Source organism: Trichosurus vulpecula, chromosome 9 (genome assembly GCF_011100635.1).
Source record: "Trichosurus vulpecula isolate mTriVul1 chromosome 9, mTriVul1.pri, whole genome shotgun sequence".
Classification (NCBI taxonomy): Eukaryota; Metazoa; Chordata; class Mammalia; order Diprotodontia; family Phalangeridae; genus Trichosurus; species Trichosurus vulpecula.
Window position 1 is genome coordinate 4,305,122 of NC_050581.1, and position 18,677 is coordinate 4,323,798.

General features: G+C 43.5%; 1 protein-coding gene across 1 annotated transcript; it reads right to left on the reverse strand.

Annotated features, from left to right (window-relative positions):
* Nucleotides 1-779: 779 nt before the first annotated feature.
* Nucleotides 780-17,667, reverse strand: CACNG3 (calcium voltage-gated channel auxiliary subunit gamma 3). Its single transcript, XM_036738302.1, has 5 exons — nt 17,659-17,667; nt 13,861-13,909; nt 12,942-13,025; nt 5,193-5,333; nt 780-1,890 (listed from the first exon to the last, which is right to left on the reverse strand). Exons 1-5 carry the CDS (start codon nt 17,665-17,667, stop codon nt 1,379-1,381), a joined length of 795 nt encoding a protein of 264 aa, XP_036594197.1. The 3' UTR covers nt 780-1,378.
* Between the last annotated feature and the right edge of the window lie 1,010 nt (nt 17,668-18,677).

An 18,677-nucleotide genomic window follows, 5' to 3' on the forward strand; every position in this document is an offset into this window, starting at 1 on the left:
AGGCCATAGGCTAGATAGAGTACTGGGTTTGGGGTCAAGAAGAGACCCGATTTTAAATCCACTTCAGGCCTTTACTAGCTGTGTAATGCTGGGCAAGTCAGAAATCCTTTAAAAAACAGTCCCTTAATCTACTTACATTAATGACACCTCTTAGGGTTATTTCAGGACTCAGATGAAATTAAGCACAAAAAACATTTTGTAAACCTTAAAGAGCCATATAAATGGTAGCTATTTTATTATTTCCAGTAAAAAGGAAGTTTGTTGAGGGTAAAAATTTGCTTTTATAGTTGTTATCTCCCTGATGCCTAAAATAGTGCCTTGCCCACCATATTCCCTTTCTCCTTCTCCAAATCGTCTTGTGTTTATTTATGTGCTTTAGCCGCCAACTACTCCTAGACTATGCATTCTGTGAGGACAAAGATTGTTTGGCCTCTACTTGGTATTCCCCCTCCAATACCTAATAGTGTTCTGCATACAGTAAATATTTGATAGATGTTTGTTGATTGATACTGGACTGTTAGCCTCCTCAGGGCAGGGACTGCATTCTCTTCATTTTTATCTCCTACCTTCAGGACCTAGGATAGGTCCCTATACTTGGCAGGGGCTGAGAAAATGTTTGACACATGGAAAGGGTTATTGTTAATAGAATGCCATAGATTAATTAGGCTAAGCAGAATGGGTTAGGTGATTGGTAGGAGCTCGGCTTCAGAATGCCTGGGTCCTCAGCTCCAGAGGACAACTTGTTCAGTAAAGACAAGGAAGAAACAAAACACCTCCAGTTCAATCGGTTACAACAAGGCAACATTTTTAATAACACAAGCGCTCATGACATTAGCCGTGTCAGTGCTTGGACGTTCTTGATTTCTAGGCAATTTTCTCGTAACATGTAACTATCAGGTTAATGATTCCCCCTGGGGTGGAACTTCCGAGTCACTGGATCTGCAGAGGCTCAGTGTGGATGGATGATAGGGATATACACCTATTCACATGATTGGTGGAGCCCTCCCACAATCCATTTGGAACTCCTCCAGATCCTTTCTGATGAAGGAGGAAAGAAGGCCAAGATCTTTCTAGCCAATGAAGAAAGAGGAGGAAACATCTGGCACTGAGAGACCCAGAAAATGATTGGTCATGTAGGGCTGGCTTTCAGGCTCAGACCTCAGAAAGGGAAACTGTCTCAGAAAGGAGGGCAGAGGAATAAAGACTGGAGGGGAGGGCTGAGGCCCATTTGGTTTTATTCTTTATAAACAAGGGTTTCACTGGTAATACCATCACGGGGACTATGCCATGCAATCTGACAGACACCTCTGTACACTTCCCCCAAAGGCTGCACTGGGCATGGGAAAAACTGGGCAGAGGGCAGAGGGCCAAGGTCCACTCAGACAGGTGTGGTGCGCCTGTTGGCAGGGTTATTGTGCAGTGACTCCTTGAACTCTTTGGGAATGGAGTTGTGGAGCTGTAAAAATGTATGGTCTCGATCGGAGTTGAGGAGGGTCCCCATTGTGACCTTGGAGGGGTCCCGGGAGAGGGTGAACATGGAGATGTCAGTGGAAGGGATGGTATGGAAGCCTTTGCTGATAGGGGACAGGTCTCGGGAGCAGGGTTCTGTGGACCGGGAGCTGGATCGCCTCCGGAACCTGTACCTGTAGGGTGGGAGGCGGGCAAAGGTGGATTTCTTCAGCAGCTCAGAATGTGACTTGGCACGGATCTGCCTGTGCTTCTCAATGTATATGTGCACGGCGATGACACCCACGATCTCCGCAATGATGAAAGATAAGGCTCCAAAATAAAAGGACCAGCCGTAGGAGTAACTTTTTTTGGAGTCACTTTGGCCAGGGTCTCCAGCATTTGCTGAGATATAAACTATAATCCCGATGATGTTACTTAATCCTAAGAGAAGGGAACAGAAAAATGCACCTTTTTATAGGAAACAGAAGTGCCCTTGCTAAACTTAACTATGAAACGTTAATAGTAAGTGTGTTGAGAGAAGGACCAGAGACCTATGAGCAGCTGCTAGTAAGCTACAAATGCTTCTGTAAAGAGAAAGTCCCTGCCCTTAAGAAACTTTCATTCTACTGGGCTAGCAGGACCCGAAGAATAGAGATCTTACAGTATTATGACCTTAGAACAGCGTTTCCCTGTAATGCGAGAAAATGTTAATGCTAGCAATATTTCTCCATTGAAAATATTAAATATAAAATTATGTGTCTATCAAAACACTTTTATGAGGTGTTTTTAGGCGTGAAATAAGTTTAATTTTCTTTATTTGGCTCCCAGATTTCCCTAACCATCCCCCTCTTTTAGTGGTGTCTTTGATCCTGAATTCCCTGTGTCAGTATTTATGTGGAGCTTTTTTTTTGGGGGGGGTAAGTATATTTTCAGGCCCCAAGTGTTCTATGATCAAACTGGTTTGGGTAATGTTGACTTAGAACATGAGAGCTGGAATATCTTATGTCCGAGATCATCTGGAGTCATCCTGTATTTATAGGTACAGAAAAAGAGGTCCACAGAGAAGTGACAGCTTTAGTCACGGAGTTTGTGTCCAAACCTGAACTCAAGGCCAGGTCCTCCTGATTTAGAGTACAATGTGCTTTCTACCATGCCTAATCTGTTTGTTCACACCAATCTGTGTTCCAAGAGGTTCATGGATAATGACTCTGTGGAACTTGGAAGGCATTTCCCTACAGAATTGACATTATATCTACTAATTGGACTCTCTAGCCAGTCCGGGGAGAACTACTTAGACCATTAAAAAGTTGAAGTCTGTTTGTTTTGTACCATGTCACACTTTTTTAGGGACAGCATAGTCAGTGTCCTAATTGGGGCCAATAGGCGTACCCCTCCAGTCCTTTGGTGACATTGGAGGCTAGCAGATGTGTGTGTGTGTGTGTGTGTGTGTGTGTGTGTGTGAGTGTGACAGAGACAGACAGACACACACACACACAAACTCTCTTCAATCTACCTTTCTTGGTAAGGGTATTTGTGAAATGAGGAACAAAGCACAACTGTCCATTGGCTAGTAAGAGTTCCAGACCTGACTCCATCTGTGCTTTTTGTCGGTTGTTTATAAGTTGAGGGTCCCTAAGTCAGGCTGCCTACAGATTGGAAAGATGACTTCATTTGGAGCTATAGCATTATCAGTTTTGAGTGGGGGGAATAGAGGACCATTGATGTAATCTCTTCTCATTTCATAAATGAGAAAATTGAGACCCAGAGAGTGGCTGTGACTTGCCCATGGAGACACAACTATTAAGTGACAGGGCCATGATTTGAACCTATGTCATCTGACTCTGAATTCAGGGTCCTTTCTACCACTCTTGGATGCCTTTGCCACTGATTGCTTGTGCAACCTTTCACAAGTCACTTCTTTCTGTTTCCCAGATTCCTCATCAGTAAGATGAAGTCTTTGCATTAGGTAACCTCTAAAAGCCCTTCTAGGCTTGATGGTCTTATGTTCTCTGGCCCTTTCTAGCTCTGGTATTATGTGAATCTTAGGGTACCCTGTAGTCATGTGGCAATGGGAGACTTTCCCAAAAGGAGGCATGTTGGGGAAAATGTTTCAAGTCTGCAGTCCAAGGTTTTGAGGAATGCAGAAGAAGCTAACAGGATCCCAAAGAACAAAGAAAGTGAACTATTTCTCATACTGATAAATGTTCCCCAGGTGTCTGTTTAGTCTAAAGATGAAAGGTTTAGATTTTGGACTGACAGTCCTTTAGCAGCTTATGCATAGGATCTCCCTGGAAGATTTAATAAGGTAGAAATGGTGAGAATGTCAGTACAGCTCGGAAGCACTGATATGTCCTTAGATTGCCTTGGCAAGTATAAAGCGATGGACTGTTAGAGCTGGAAGGAACATTGGAACATAGAACAGAGAATCTTAGATCTGGAAGGGCCCTTAGAGGTCTAGTCTAACCCCTACATTTTTCTAGCCAGTAACCTGAAGCTCAAAAGAGAAAATGACTTGGTAGCATGCCGTTGAGCGGCCTTATAAGCAAACTGAGCCCAGGAGAAGGCATGACTTGGACAACATGGTACAATAAATCAAGGTGAGGTCAAGAATACCGGTCATTTGACTCCTGGCTCTCTTACTACCATATGGGGTAATGATAATAGCTTACTTTCTCATTATTTTGTACGTTATGAATATGGCAACCCAATATATCCAATATGAGGGACCTTCAGACTTTGCTCCTCAGCATCATTAAGCTGACTAGGTTGTCATATCTTAGTATAACATTGTGGAGCCTTTAACCCAGGGCCAGATGCAGCCTCATGGTTGGGTTTCCTCTTGTTTTCTGGGCGCCATCTTGCTCTGGTCACTGCTGCCTTGGCTCAGTATGGTTTCCTTCCCGATATGCTGTTGGGGTTATTCTGTTTGGGTTAGATTCTCTAAAGATTTATGCATTAGAACAGGTATAGAAACATGGCTAATCAGGTAATAAAAAGCACTCCCTAAGAAGTCTACAGCCCAAGCTTACGGTGAGAGATGACCTTCCATTAATATTTACCTCAAGAACAATTGAGTCTCTTTCCTTTTCTGTCTTCTTTGTGCCTCTCTAACGCTCTCTGTCTTTCTCCTTGTCACTTTTCCTTACTCCTTTGTCTTTTTCTTTTCCTTTTTTCTCTACTTCTCATTTTCCCATTCTCTTCACCTATCCCTTTTATCTTTTGAGCCTTACTCTTTGGCTCACCCTTCCGTGACCCTTTAGGTCCAAAGTCTGTGTGCATTGTGTGCATATGCATGCATTTGTTATATTTGACAAATGAGTTGGATGTTTTATGTGTCTTTCAGGAAAAAAAATAACACTAAATTATGTTGATTTCTATAGAAAGCCTTCAATTGTACTTTTTCCTGTGGAACTTTGGCTCTTGTTAGGAAAAAAAGGCTCCCCACGCTATCCTAGAAGGACGATTCATGGAGTCATTAAACTGACAAGGACAATGACCATCTTATCCAATTACTTCATTTTATAGAAGAGGAAACTGAGATCTGAAAAGGCGAAGTGACTTTCCCAAGGTTGTGTGGCCAGTATCACAGTTGGAATTTGAGCCTAGGACTTCTGACTCCATCTGCCCTATTACTTGGCCTCCAGCAGAGGCTGTGTTTTGGCGAGTGGGCTTTGCCTGGTTGTGTCTGAGGTCTTTCTGATAAACAAGGAGGCTCCTCAGCTTCCCCTGGCGCTAGAACTTACCTGCAGATACAAAAAAGATCCCCGCACTGAGAATGACGTTGTGCCTGCTTTTGTAGAACTCGCTTGCTGCCACGCAGAGTCCCCCAAAGAACAGCAGTCCCACACTGAGAATAGGAAAGACACTGGACGCTCTCACAGCCCCTGTGTGTGCGGAGGAAACAGGAGAGGATCAGAGGAGGCTGCACTGAGCAATTCGGGAGAGTCAGGATTCAAGATAACATGACCTCTCACTGGAAACTTTGATTTATTTAAACTGAAGATCATTATTAAGCACCTACCACATACAGAAGTATGAGCTAGGTTCTGAGGAAGCAAAAGACCATAAGATAAGGTATTAAATAGTTCACATTTCTGTGGTGCTTTAAAATTGAAAGAGTATCTTCCTGGCAATAACCTTGTGAAGGAGGGAATACAAGTACTTTATTTCATATGTTTTATTTCATTTTTGTCTCAGACTTTTGTTTTCATTGCTACAGGGAGCTCTCCATGGGGCACTTTCTCTGTTAAGCAGATTGGTACCTTTTTCAGTAAACTTAGTCAAATCAATAAGCATTCATTAAGCACCTATAGCATACCAGGCTCTGTGCTAAGAATTGGGGATGCTAAGAATGACAGAAATCTTTCTTGCCCTTGAAGATTTCATAGTCTAATGGAGGAAAACAACATGTAAACACCTATGTACAGACAAATCCTATACAGGATAAATTGGAGATTATCGACAGAGAGAAGACACAAGTATTAAGGGAGATCAGGAAAGGCTTCTTGCAGGAGGTGGGATTTTAACAATGGTCATTGTGTTTGTCCTTCATTTTAAAAGAGGGAAATGATGACACCACTTGCATGTGACTTTGATTTGAGCGAGGGAGGGCTGGGCCAGGTCACCAGTCTCACTTTCTCCTCCAGAGCCACCTGGGTTCAGTGGCCTGATATTCACCAGGATGACTGGAGATGGCCCGGGATGTGATGGGAGACCCTGGTCCTTTCAGGCTAAGGCCATTTCAGGTTCTCACTTTGAGTGAGGTAATGCCCAGTCAGTGAATAGGCCTCTTTCAGGTAGGATTTTAGCTGAGATTTGAGGGAAGCCAGGAGGCACAGATGAGGAGGCAAAGAATCCTAGTCTTGGAGGGTCACCCAGGGGCTTGAGAGATTAGGTGACTTGCTTATGGTTGTACAGCTAGCAAACATAATAATAATAGTAGTGATAGTGGTATTAACAACTAGCATTCATATAGTGCTTCTGATTTGGCAAAGTACTTCTCAGATGTTATCTAACTGGATTGTACCAAATCTGTGAAGTAGAAGCTCTTTCTGTCCCCACTTCACAGATGAGGAAACTGAGGCACAGAGAGATGAAGTGACTTGCCCACGGTCACACAGTCAGTAAGCGTCCGAGGCCAGATCCAAACTCAGGTCTTCCTGACTCTTAAGTGCGTCGCTCTGTCCATGACATTACCAAGTCCTCACCTCTTGCAGGATGTGACGGTACTGAATGGGTCCAGTCCGATCTGTAAAATGGTGGCATTGGTGACTTAGGAGTACTGGTCGCATTGATTTGCCGCTCCTTCTCTCGATTAGAGGTGAGGCTCGGATGCTCCGATCTTCCTGACTCTCAGGACAGCGCTCTGGTCACTGTAACGTCCCGTCTCTCACGTGTCCTTCAAGTGCTATTACTCCCGCTTTATAGGAGAGGGAACTGTTGTTGTTTATAGTTGTGTCCAGCTCTTTACGACTCCATTTTTTGGTCTTTAGTTATATTATTTATTTTTTAAAGTTTTTTCATTTTTAAAGAAATTTTAAATTTCATTTATTTATTTTTGCAATGACACTGTAGTGATTTGCCACAAGAACCAGGGAAATGAAATGATTTTCCCAAGGTAATGCAAACAGCAAGTATTGGAGATGAGAAATATTGACCCTGGAGGTCCTGGGTCCTAAGACCGTGCTCTTTGGATGATAGCACCCTACCATTGCAGTGGTCCTGTCTTTGCCTTGTCCATTCAATTCAGCATCTCCTGTTCTGGAGGTCTTGTGGTAGGCCTTGGAGATATGGAGAATCTCTGCCCTCAAGGAACTAATAGTCTAGTACAGAAGGTAAGGCAGGGACACAATTATAATAAAAGGAGAGTATAAATGCAGGATGTCAATGAAGCGAATTGGAAGAAAAAAGGCTGGGTGGGTTCAAGGGAGAAGTGGGAATAAATGAGAGAGACAGGATAGAAAGAGATTATCTCAGAGGTCATCTAATCCAACCCTTACATGGATATCTTATAAAATACCTCTGACAAGTGGCCGTGAAGCCTCTCTGCTTGAAGACCCCCAGAAATGCAGAGCTCACTACCTCCCAAAGCAGCCATTACCTAACACTTGTTAGGAAATTCTCTCTCAAGATGAGCTAAAATCTGCCCCCTGTAACTTCTGCCCACTGATCTTAATAATAATTTTAATATTAATAACAATAATGAGGATGGTGATGGCAGCTGACATTCATATGTGCCAAGCGCTTTACAATTATTATCTCATAGGATCCTCACAATAACCATGGGAGGTGGGGGCTATTATTAACTCCTCCTATTCCCCTCCCCCCACCATTTTCAAGTTAAGGAAACTGAAGCCAGTAGAGGTTAAATGACTTGTCCAGGGTCACACAGCTAGTAAGTATCTGAGGTAGGGTTTAACTTGGATTTTTTTTTAACTCCAGGCCATGTTCTATCTACTGCACCGTGTAGTTACTCCAATAACACTCCGATAATAATATGACCTATCTGCATATTCCAGGTTAAAGTCTCTTAGAAGCAGAAAGCATCACTCTATAGCGTCTCAAATTTGGAAGGAATCTCAGAAGTTAACCAGAACAACCTCTGTCTGAAAAGGAATCTGCTCCATCAAACTTTGGAGTTTGTGCAAATCAGCTCTGGTTATTGGTTTGCTTGTGTCTTTGGGGACAAAGAAGGAAAAATTCTCTCTTGCTTCTTGATCCTTCTCTCCTTTTAGCCCCATATTTCTAGGATGCTACTCCCTTGGGCTTTCACTTGTGTTTCTAATGCCTCTAGGGGAAGACTGGCTTTGCTCCAACAAATAAATCTCTTTGGAAAAATCCATAGAAATATATGTTTTACCTCAGAGATTCATGTTGGGTAACCTATGCTGTCCAGAAGGAACCAAAGCATTTCTTGGTTGGAGGGGCCCTGGAAAAGCTATCCAGTTGACTCTTCTGTCTTCAGACTAAACTTTGACCCCATAACCTATGCCCTCCCACCTTTAAACATTTTTATCTATCTATCTTATATATTTATTTTTGCTAACAATGAAACTACATTGAGTTAAAGAGAAGCCACATTTGGTTCATAATTAAAAATAGGACTTTCTGTCCCTCAGAGCTGCCCAACAATTAAGCGTACTGTTTGGTTAGATAATGAGCTCTTCTTCGGGAAATATCTTCAAGTGGAAGTTGGATGGCCACTTGTTGGAAATGTTGCAGACGGATGTTCATTCTCAGGTATAGGATAGGCAAGATGATCTTTGAGGTCTTTTCTGAGTTGCTGATTCCATAAGTCTTAAACTCTGTGCTGGGCACAATGGAATAGGTTTAAAAAGAGAGATGGGGATGTAGTCCTTCACTCAAAAAACTTACACTCTACTTTGGTATATGCAACTCCTTCATTCTTCCTTTCCCTCCTCCCCACCCAATGACTGTGCAAGCACCGAGGAGATGTGGAGTGAAAGGGTGATGGAAGCGGGATAGGATTAATCAGGGAAGGTCTCCTGGAGTTTTGAATTAGCCATCTTCCTGTTGATTAGGGGGATCTTTTTTGGTTGTCTTGGCTGAGTGCCAAAGAAATGATTGATTCCCAAAATGTTTGATCCAATTTGGTCTCTCAGACAGCTCACATCTGGCTATTTAGACTGTTTCAGGAACTGAATTGGATTGACTGTTTGGTGCTTAGCCAGTAGGATGAAAAATATCAGTTGGCTCCAGAGTGATCGATTCAGCACAGCCCTGGGGGTATGGATTCGGCTCCTCTTCCTTTCATTAGCTCTGTGGCTCTCACAGAAATCCCTCTAACTACTTTTGGGGGCCCCTTTAGTTAACAATACCTGGCACAGGGTCCTGATGAGGTCACAAACATTTGGTATGTGCGTCATTAACACTGCAGCACTGATAGCTCCGTATCCTAGGGGCTCTCTGGCAGAGTCTAGCGGCGATTCTCAAAAACCCACCCAGCAAAATTGAGGAGACGATGTGATATTGAAAGTGCACAATACTGGGAGTCAGGACACTTTGCCTTTAACCCTTGTTTTTCCACTAACTCATTTCTTAACATTTGGCAATTCACTTAATCCCTCTGTGCCTCAGTTTCCTCATTTGTAGAATGAGAGGCCAGGACTAGATCATGTGATCTAGAAATTGGAAATATGGTGGAATGAAGACTAGCGATCGCCTAGACCAGAGTTTCTTCACCTGGGGTCTACAACTTTCAGGAGGTCTAGGAACTTAGATGGGAAAAACTTGTATCTTTGTTTTCATTATCTTCCAACTGAAATTTAGCATTTTCTTCAATTACAAATATAGGCAATGGACGTTATTCTCAGGAGGGGAACATCGACTCCACCACATTGTCCAAAGGGTTCATGACGCAGAAGAGGCTAGACTAAACACCTGAGTATATCCCTTCCACACCATCCTCCACATGTGGTCCTTCAGTCTCTGATTGAAGCCATCCAGAGAGGAAGAAACCACTTTTAACAATGTGAATCGAAAGAAAGACAGTTTTTCCTCATAGAAAACCCAAATCTTCCTCCCTTTATCCTCCACTCGCTACTTCTAGCCCAGTCTTCTGGGGCAAAGCAGGATGAGCTGGATACCTCATGATGGCAAATACATGATAGCACGTCAAATAACTAGGTGGTTATCAGGCCTTAACTCTTCTTCAGGGCACATATTTCTAACTTCTTTAACTGATCCTTTTATAGCATCATTTCTATGCCTCGGATTCCCTACCTGGACATCACCTGGATATTCTCTCATTCATAGCCTCCTACACGGTCTCTCGGGTCCCTTTAAACTGTTAAGGTTGTATTTTCCATGTCCTAGGTCCCTTTCAGCTCTAATGCTCTTGTCCTAGAGCCTGAAGTCCCTTCTGGCTCTGAAAATTCTATGTTTCTATTAAAATATTAATTATAATTAACTTTAATTTAAAAAGAAATACAGAATGTACTTTGGCGGCATGTCATCTCTCAAGACAAATGAACAAAAATAGGACAGCGCACAACTCCAATCAGGGTTAATGGGGCCCTGCATGTTAACATGGCTCATGTCCAGACAGTGGGGGCTTGGGGCTGCAGAGTTGGGGGGAAGGGTCCATTCTGGGTATTCTGATCCTGCTTCCTGTCTACATTCCAATAGTTGGTCAGGCATGGTAGGCATGTTTACTAGCTTCTCCAGCCTGTGTTTCTTTTCTTCTCTTCCTGAACAGAGAAACCTCATTAGCTAAAATGACTGGGAGAAGTCAGTATAGGGGAAGAAAGAATCCTGAGCTAGTTAATCTCTTGGGCCTCTTTCAGCCCTAGATTTAGAATCTTTTCTCTAGATTTATAATCTTAAGACCACATCTAGGGTCTTATCCTAACTCTGCCATTGATTAGTTGTACAATATTAGGCAAGTCATTTGCCTTTTCTCAATCTCAATTTTCTTCTACTTCAGAAAACAGGAGTCATCCTAGGGGCCCAGTTAGATAATGTAGAAAGTGCTTTAAAAATTGCAACTTATTATGTAAATGTTTGGGGCTTTTATAATAAAAGTGTTGAAACCAGGTCACATGATTCTCAATCCAATGCCCGTGCTGCCATATGCATGTCATATTCTAGAATCGCAGACTATAGAATGGTAAGGGATCTCAGAGGAACTCTGACCTCCTTTATTCTGTAAACCATGACTTTTGTTAAATTAGAAGATGATATATTTGGATCTAGAAAAGATCTTGGGGGCTTTCTCGTGCAACCCCCACATTTTGTGGATGAGTTAACCGAGATGTGGGGAGGTGGGATTTCTTGTCTGAGGTTGGAACCTAGGTCCTCTGACTCCAATTCTCGTATTAAACTGCACTGAGTTACCTGCTGTAGCCTCTAAGGTTGTATGAGCTTTCTTGGCCACTGTGTCACACCGTTAACTCACCTAAGCTTGTTGTTAAAACACTCAGAGCTGTTAACAAGAACTAGGGGACCAGATGTTTTCTGAGGCTCCTTTAATTGGGCTTGCTATGGTTCCTGCTTTGAAAATGAGGGTGAAGGGTAATTAATTCCACGAACTACTCTTTTGCTATAACTACTGTCTTCAATTTAAATTACTCAGGTTTGAGTCCTCATTAGACTATTTAAAAAAATCACACACCTATTTACCACTCCTGTGATCATCTAATTCTGGTGATTAAAAATGAAAGGAACACTTTTTGAGGAAATCTGCAGTAACTGATGAAGTCAAGAAACAATTAGATGTCTCGATTTTGCTCTCTGAAATCAAGAGAAGCGATGGAAAGAAATGAACTTAGAGAATCGGAAGAGACCGTTCAGCGGGCCCACTGGCACCTAATGGCCTGTGAGAGTCAAGTTGCTTCCTAGAGAGAACTGGGGGAAGCCCCTGAACTGCGTAATGATCCGAGACCGGCTGTATGTGAAGTTGAAGTCGCAGACTATGCGAACCGAAGAACATGAAATACAAGGTCAAGGGAAGCCATAACACTTCCCTAGTCATAGAACATGGTGTTAGACATGAGAAGGGTCTTAGAACCTAGAATATTACATGGTGAAAGGACCTTAGATCCCTTTAAATAACAGAAGGAAATGAGCCCCAGAGAAAGGATATGACTCGTCCAAGGTCAAACAGGGAATCATGTTGGCATTGGAGTTAGACCCTAGATCTCTTGACCCAAAGTACAGGGCTCTTTCTGGGCCTATTTTATCCTGATTTTCTGTAGGGGAACAACATTTATTGGCAAGAAACAGGAGAGGCCACAGCCGTGACATGTTTATCATTGCCAACAGCCCCTATCTCTCAATTCCATATCTGATGAGCAGAGAGGCTGTGCTATAGGTTGGTCTACTTTTAGGTAAAATCTTACAGCGTAATGTAGATTATGATACAGACTCATGTAGACCATTGAGCTCAGAGTCTGGGGACCCAGAGAACTGGCTCTGTCGTTAACTCAGTATGTGATCTTGGGGAAACAATTTCTTCCAGCCTCAGTTTTCTTGCCTGAAAAATGGCTAGAGGACCTAAGAGGTTGCTTCCACTTCTAATATTCTGTCCTCTAAGGTCACTTCCAGCTCCAGTATTGTATGTTCGATGTCTGAAGGGTTCTTCCAGCCCTACTATTCTCTGTTTAAAGGGCCCTTCGGTTCTAATCTTCAAGGATCTAAGGTCATTTTTAGCCTCTCTGTTTTGATCATGGAATCAAAGATTTAAAGCTAGAGAGTGTCTTGGAGGCCATTTGGGCCATCATTTTACAAATAAGGAAACTGGAGCCCAGAGAGGGCACACAGGAAGTAAATGGAGGAGCCAGGATTTGAACTCAGGGTCCTCTGACTACAAATCCAGCCCTCTTTCTACTACAACAAACTATTTCTGTTCCAACTACCCAATGGGGACTAGCGGTACCGTTAGCCTCATATACCCAGAGGCAGATTGCCATCCCTTCCCTCATCTTCTCCCCTTCCCCCCGCCCCAGGAAAAACAGGAGAGTGGAGAAACTTACTCAGCAGGTACTCTGCTGTATCTTGTTCATAGTCTGCATCTTCAGGGAAATGGTCAATTTTCTTACATACCCCTCGGAAGGCACCTGTGGAAACAAATCCGGCTTGAAGAAGTCCCCAGAGGACTCGGCTCTGTCCTTGGTGATGGATAGAGGGGGAGAGAGAGAAAACCAGCCGAGTTCCCTGGAAACAAATTTCTATAATCAAAAGGTTACTATTATGTTAGCTACTGGCAGGCAGTTGGCCTTTAAAGGGCCTTCTTCACAACAGCCCTGTGAGGCAGGCAAAACAAGTACTTCATACAGGCTAATCACAACAGCCAGGTATTACCATTCCCATTTTAAAGATAAAGAAATTGGGGCTTAGAAAAGGGAATTGAGTTGCCCACAGTCACACGGTCACACAACTGAAACTTGAATCCCGGTCTCCTGAGTCAAATCCAGTGTTCTGGCCGCTAAACCAGTTTTCCATACTACGACTCACACAATCTTTTTTTTTTTTTCTGTAACATGAATGGGGATTCCATGAGGAAATATCAATGCCAGTGATCTTTTTCCTTTGAAAATATTAAATGGAAAACTCTCAATCTATTCCCAAGGGCTTGTTTTACATGCTGGAATGAAAACTTTTCATTTGTTCCAAATTTCCTCCCTTATCACAGAGATATTCCATGCCTTCAGGGATCCTGGATCAGTATTTTAGGGCTCCATTAATATATTTCATGACCAAATACGTTTCATGGGAAAAAATAGTGTGTAAAACACTGCATTTGCTAGATTCTAGTCTCTATCTTTTCCTCTGTTGTACAGAGGCTGCCTTTGGGGGACCAGGGCAGGGGGATTGGGTCAGGGGAGAAGGTAGGAGTGTCTTCCTCCTTGCTCTATCTCAGAGTTCAGCAGGCCCAGAACAGGGCTTACTTACCTGCGTCAATTGAAGGAGGTGGGTCTGGAGCATCCACAGCTGCAGAAAACTAAGAGGCGGATGAGGGCAACTGGTGAGACGCTTGAAAGGGCGTGGTGCTGGGGGCTGCTATCCAGTGCCTAGGCACCCAGGAATTGGCTGAGGATGTGCCTCAGCACTGAAACAGCTTAAAGTTAGCGTGTAAACTTGTGTGTCCGAAGATGTGAACAGCAAGCATGGGGGAGGGGAAAGGGCGGTCAAGAGACCTGGATTCTTCCCGTATTTTCTGATGATTACATTCATGACCTGGAGAGAGTCACTTCTCTGGGTCTGATTTCTCTGTTAAAATGGGGGTTGAGGAAGAGGCTTGATCTAGGAGGTCTCTTCCAGTTTTGACCTTCTTGTTCTTAATAACAGCATATCTAGATACACACACACATATAATTATATAACCTAATTACGTAATTATATTACATACTCTAATTACCTAATGTATTATGTATGTTATACCTGATTGTATAATTTTATATAGTATATATGTAAAATACAGGGTGTCCCTAAAGTCTGGGCACATAGGCAAAAACACATATTTTGAAATACTTAGAGTATTAACAGACCTTGGCCCCCTTGACTTCTCTTTCTGGGGTATGCTAAAGGAGATGGTGCACTCAATGAAAGTCACAGATGCGACGCACTTGACCGACGCATGAAGAGTGAATGTGCTAAAATGGACGGCAATGTGGAGTTATCGCATCAACTTCGCGTGAATCTTGCAAAGCGCATCAACCTTTGCATCACAAACGATGGAAATCACATTGAAGGTGTTATTTGTCAATATTCCAATTAAATAAAATGTTGTTGAAAATGGCATTCATTTCATTTCTTGAAAATATGCATTTTGCCCGTGTGTCCAGACTTTAGGACCACCCTGTATGATGCTGTCCTCATAACAACCCTGTGAGTAAGTCAGTCAATAAACATTTATTAAGCACCTACTGTATTCCAGGAACCATGTCAAGTACTGGAGATGCAAAGAAAGGTAAAAGATAGCTCCCTTGTTCTCAAGGAGGCCACAGTATAATGGGGAAGATGGCATGCAAACAACTACGTACAGACAAGCCACGTACAGGAGAAATTGGAAATGATCAATAGAGGGTAGGCCCTAGAATTAAAGGGAGTGATTGAAAAAGTGTTCTTAAAGAATGTGGGACTTGAAGTAAGCCAGGAAACCAGTAGGAAGAGATAAGAAGAGGGAGCATTCTAGGCATGGGGGATAGCCGGTGAAAATGGCCCCAGAGTCTGGACGACAGAGTATGTGTAAGGGGTGAGGGATGTAAGGCGTAAGAAGAATGGAAAGATAAGAAAAGCAGGCTATAAAGGGCTTTGAATGCCAAACAGGAGATTTTATATTTGATCGTGGAGGTGAAAGGAAGCCCCTGGAGTTCATTGAGTCGGGGGTGGGGCAGGGTGGTGGGGTGTGTGTGTGAGGAAGATGGATTTGACGTTTGAGTGGAGGGTAGAAAATGGGAGGCAGGGAGACCAAGCAGCAGGGAGGACAAACATTGTTATCCCGATTTTGCTGAAGAGGGGAGAGAGTCAGAGAGGTGAAGTGATTCAATTAGTAGACAGAGCCTGACTTTGAACCTGGGCCTTCTTGGTCCAGCGCTCCTTCCGCTATATATAACCATGCCTACGGCTGAAACCCCACGTACTCTCCCCTAGCCTCTTCCATGGTCTGTGATGTATTTTACAAGATCCCAGCAAGGTTTGATGTCATGTATTCGTTTTTGTGTATCGCAGATGTAGAGGGAGGAGGGACCTTAGAAGGTATCCAGTTCAACTCCCTCATTTCACAGATGGGAAGATTGGAGACAAGCAAACTGACTTTCCCCAAGTCACACAGGAGCTAAGCGGCGGAGCAGGATATGGTCCCAGGTCTCACAACTCTGAAGTTCCTTAGCACAACGGCGCTCTAATGTCCTCTCTGTCCTTCACATTCTGTGTGCTGCGATTCTATGAATTGATCTCCTTCTTGGGTTCTTTCTCTTCTACTTCCTGAGAGGCAGTGTGGATAGTGCATATGCTAGCTTTAGGAGTCAGGAAGATCTGGATTCAAATCCCGCCTCAGATACTAGCTGTGTGACCATGGGCAAGCCACTTAACTTTTCTCTACCTCAGTTTATATTCTGTGGCTGCTAAGTTCCCTTCAAGGTCTACATCTTCATTCCTCTAATCCCTTCCTCCTAGGTTCTGTTGGAATTGACTGTGTGGAAAGCTCATCGGACATGGCATCAGAGGATCTGAGTTCAAATCTCACTTCTCTCACTCCCTGTATAGCCTTGGGGAAGTTGCTCGGCCCTTTCGGGTGGACTTAATTTTCTGCTCTGCAAAATGAGGGATTTGGGCTCGGTGATCTCTAAGGTCCCTTTCCAGTTCTAAATATATGATCCTATAAAAGCACCGTAGGCATTTCTCTTCCTAGTCTGTAGCTTTTTGCCCACCCCCGATGAGGAGTGGGATTCCTCCAGGCCCTTCTCAGTGTGGCAGAGTTAATCTCCTTCTGTACTTTCAAGTCCTTACAGGTAAGTCTGTCTGGATTCCTGCTCCCCACACTTAACACTCTCTTCTCTCACACTGGACTCAACTCCAATTACATCTTCACCTCCAAACACCTTCAACACACGCACAAACACACATACACACACAGAGTCAGCATCAGGTACAGTTGGATGTGTTGCATTCATTTGGCCCTGGATTTACAGCAGCCCTACACAGAAGCAGATTAAAGAGGCCGCCTACATACGGTATGGGAATAAACGTTGGATTATTACCGTTATGGAGAAGACTTGAGTTCAAATCTGCCTCAGGTACTTACTAGCTGTGTAACTGGGGGCCTCCGTTTCCCTGCTAGGAAACATAGACTCATTTACCTCTAAGGTCCTTTCCAGCAATGAGAAACAGTATGGATCAGAGAATTTCCCGGCAGATGGGGATACTTGGGACTTGATAAGGTCCTAAGTACTTGGGGGTGTGTTGCAACAATCCGCCTAGCAGCTACTGTGACTGCGTAAAACCAACAACAACCAGCTCACAGAATGCTGCAAGCCCAGGTTCTTTTGATCTGCTTTACTAAGGAGAGCAATGTTAAGGGGTTAACAATCTTGCTTTAATTCGGCATACAAATATCATTCACTCAGTTCAGGGAGAAAAACCAACACCCTGAACTTCAGAGCAGATACAAACAGATTACAAACATCATCAGACAGACCTTGTCTGATTTGAATCTCAATGCACAGTTACCAGAGAAGCATCAAGCTCATAACAGTGACTGGCTCAAAGTCACACGCCACTCCTGCTGCAGCTCAGAGCTCGAAAAGAGAAAGCGAGCCTCTGTGTTTATATATCTTGTTCAGGGTCAAAGGTGAGTCATACATGCAATTCACCCACATGACCTAAAATCGTCACAAAAATGAGACTTAAACCCACATGGTCTAAAAGCCTCTGATGTCACAAACATGTCACTCACACCCACCTAAACTAGGCTTTCCCTTGAGGCAAGGAGGTCATCAAGGAATCCTAATTTAATCAAGGAAACAAAGGCCAAGCTCTTCAAGGGCGCTTGACTGAGTTAAGTGCTGAGCCCGTCTTGATTCCCAATACAGGGTGAGACCAAAAGGCAGCAGGAAACAAAACCTGGGGAAGAGTGGAAGGAAGGAAGGAAGGAAGGAAGGAAGGATAGATGGATGGATGGATGGAGGCATGCATGCTGCTTTATGGAAGACCAGTTTTACCGGCTTCACAGCATTCTACAAGGCTTACCTGTTCCATAGCCTCACTTCTCCTGAAGGTTTGGAACTGAAAGGGACATCAGATCAGAGAACAGAGAGTGTGAAGGCTAGAAGAAACCCTAGGATAGAATGTCATAGCAGAAAGGCAACTGGGAACATAGAATGGCGGAGCAGGAAGGATCCATGGAATGTAGAGTCATAGAATGCCAGAGCTGGAAGGGTTTTTAGAATGTAGAAGCATAGGATGTCAGGAAGGAGCCTTAGAACATAGAATGTTGAATCTGGAAGGATTCTTAGAATGTCAGGATTCATAGAGTGTCAGGACTTTGGAACACAGGATATAGAACGTAGAATCATTGTAAAGATTCTTAGAATTTAGGCTCATAGCATGTCAGAGCTTAGAATAAAGCATGTTGAATATGGAAGAATTCTTAGTACATAGAAACATAGGATATCAGAGCTGGAAGGTACTTCAGAACATAGAATGTCAGAGCTGGGAAGATTCTTAGAACATAGAATCATGGGATATCAGAGCTGGAAGGCACTGTAGAATGTAGAATCATGCAATGTCAGACCTGGAAGGTATCTTAGAAGGTTGAATGTCAAAGCTGGAAGGTACCTTAGAACCTAGAATGTGTGGATTGGAAGGGACAAGGTCTGCATCCCACATCTCTCAACAATCAGGCCACAGCATCACTCTGCCAACCATGCCATAGGTATTGGATGTCAGTAGAAGATCCCAGGTTGAATTTAGTCATTCCTTGGTTCTGCTTCCTCCACAGTTCCCTTTATTTGTGTTTCCTTTCCATCACTATTGTCAGCAAACTCTCTGGCCAGAAGCATGACTTGGACTTGAAATCCCCGCATGGCCCCCCACCCCTCTCTTCACCCTCAGTCTGTGGCAGTGGTCTCCAGTGGTCTCAACAGGTAGAGGGAGAAGAGCAATTCTAAGTATTATGTTGAACGTTATTCTCCTTGGGGCATTGCTTCCTGGGGAGAGACCTGGTACTTGGGAGATGTTGGCACTGAATAAACCGAGGGCAAATAAGA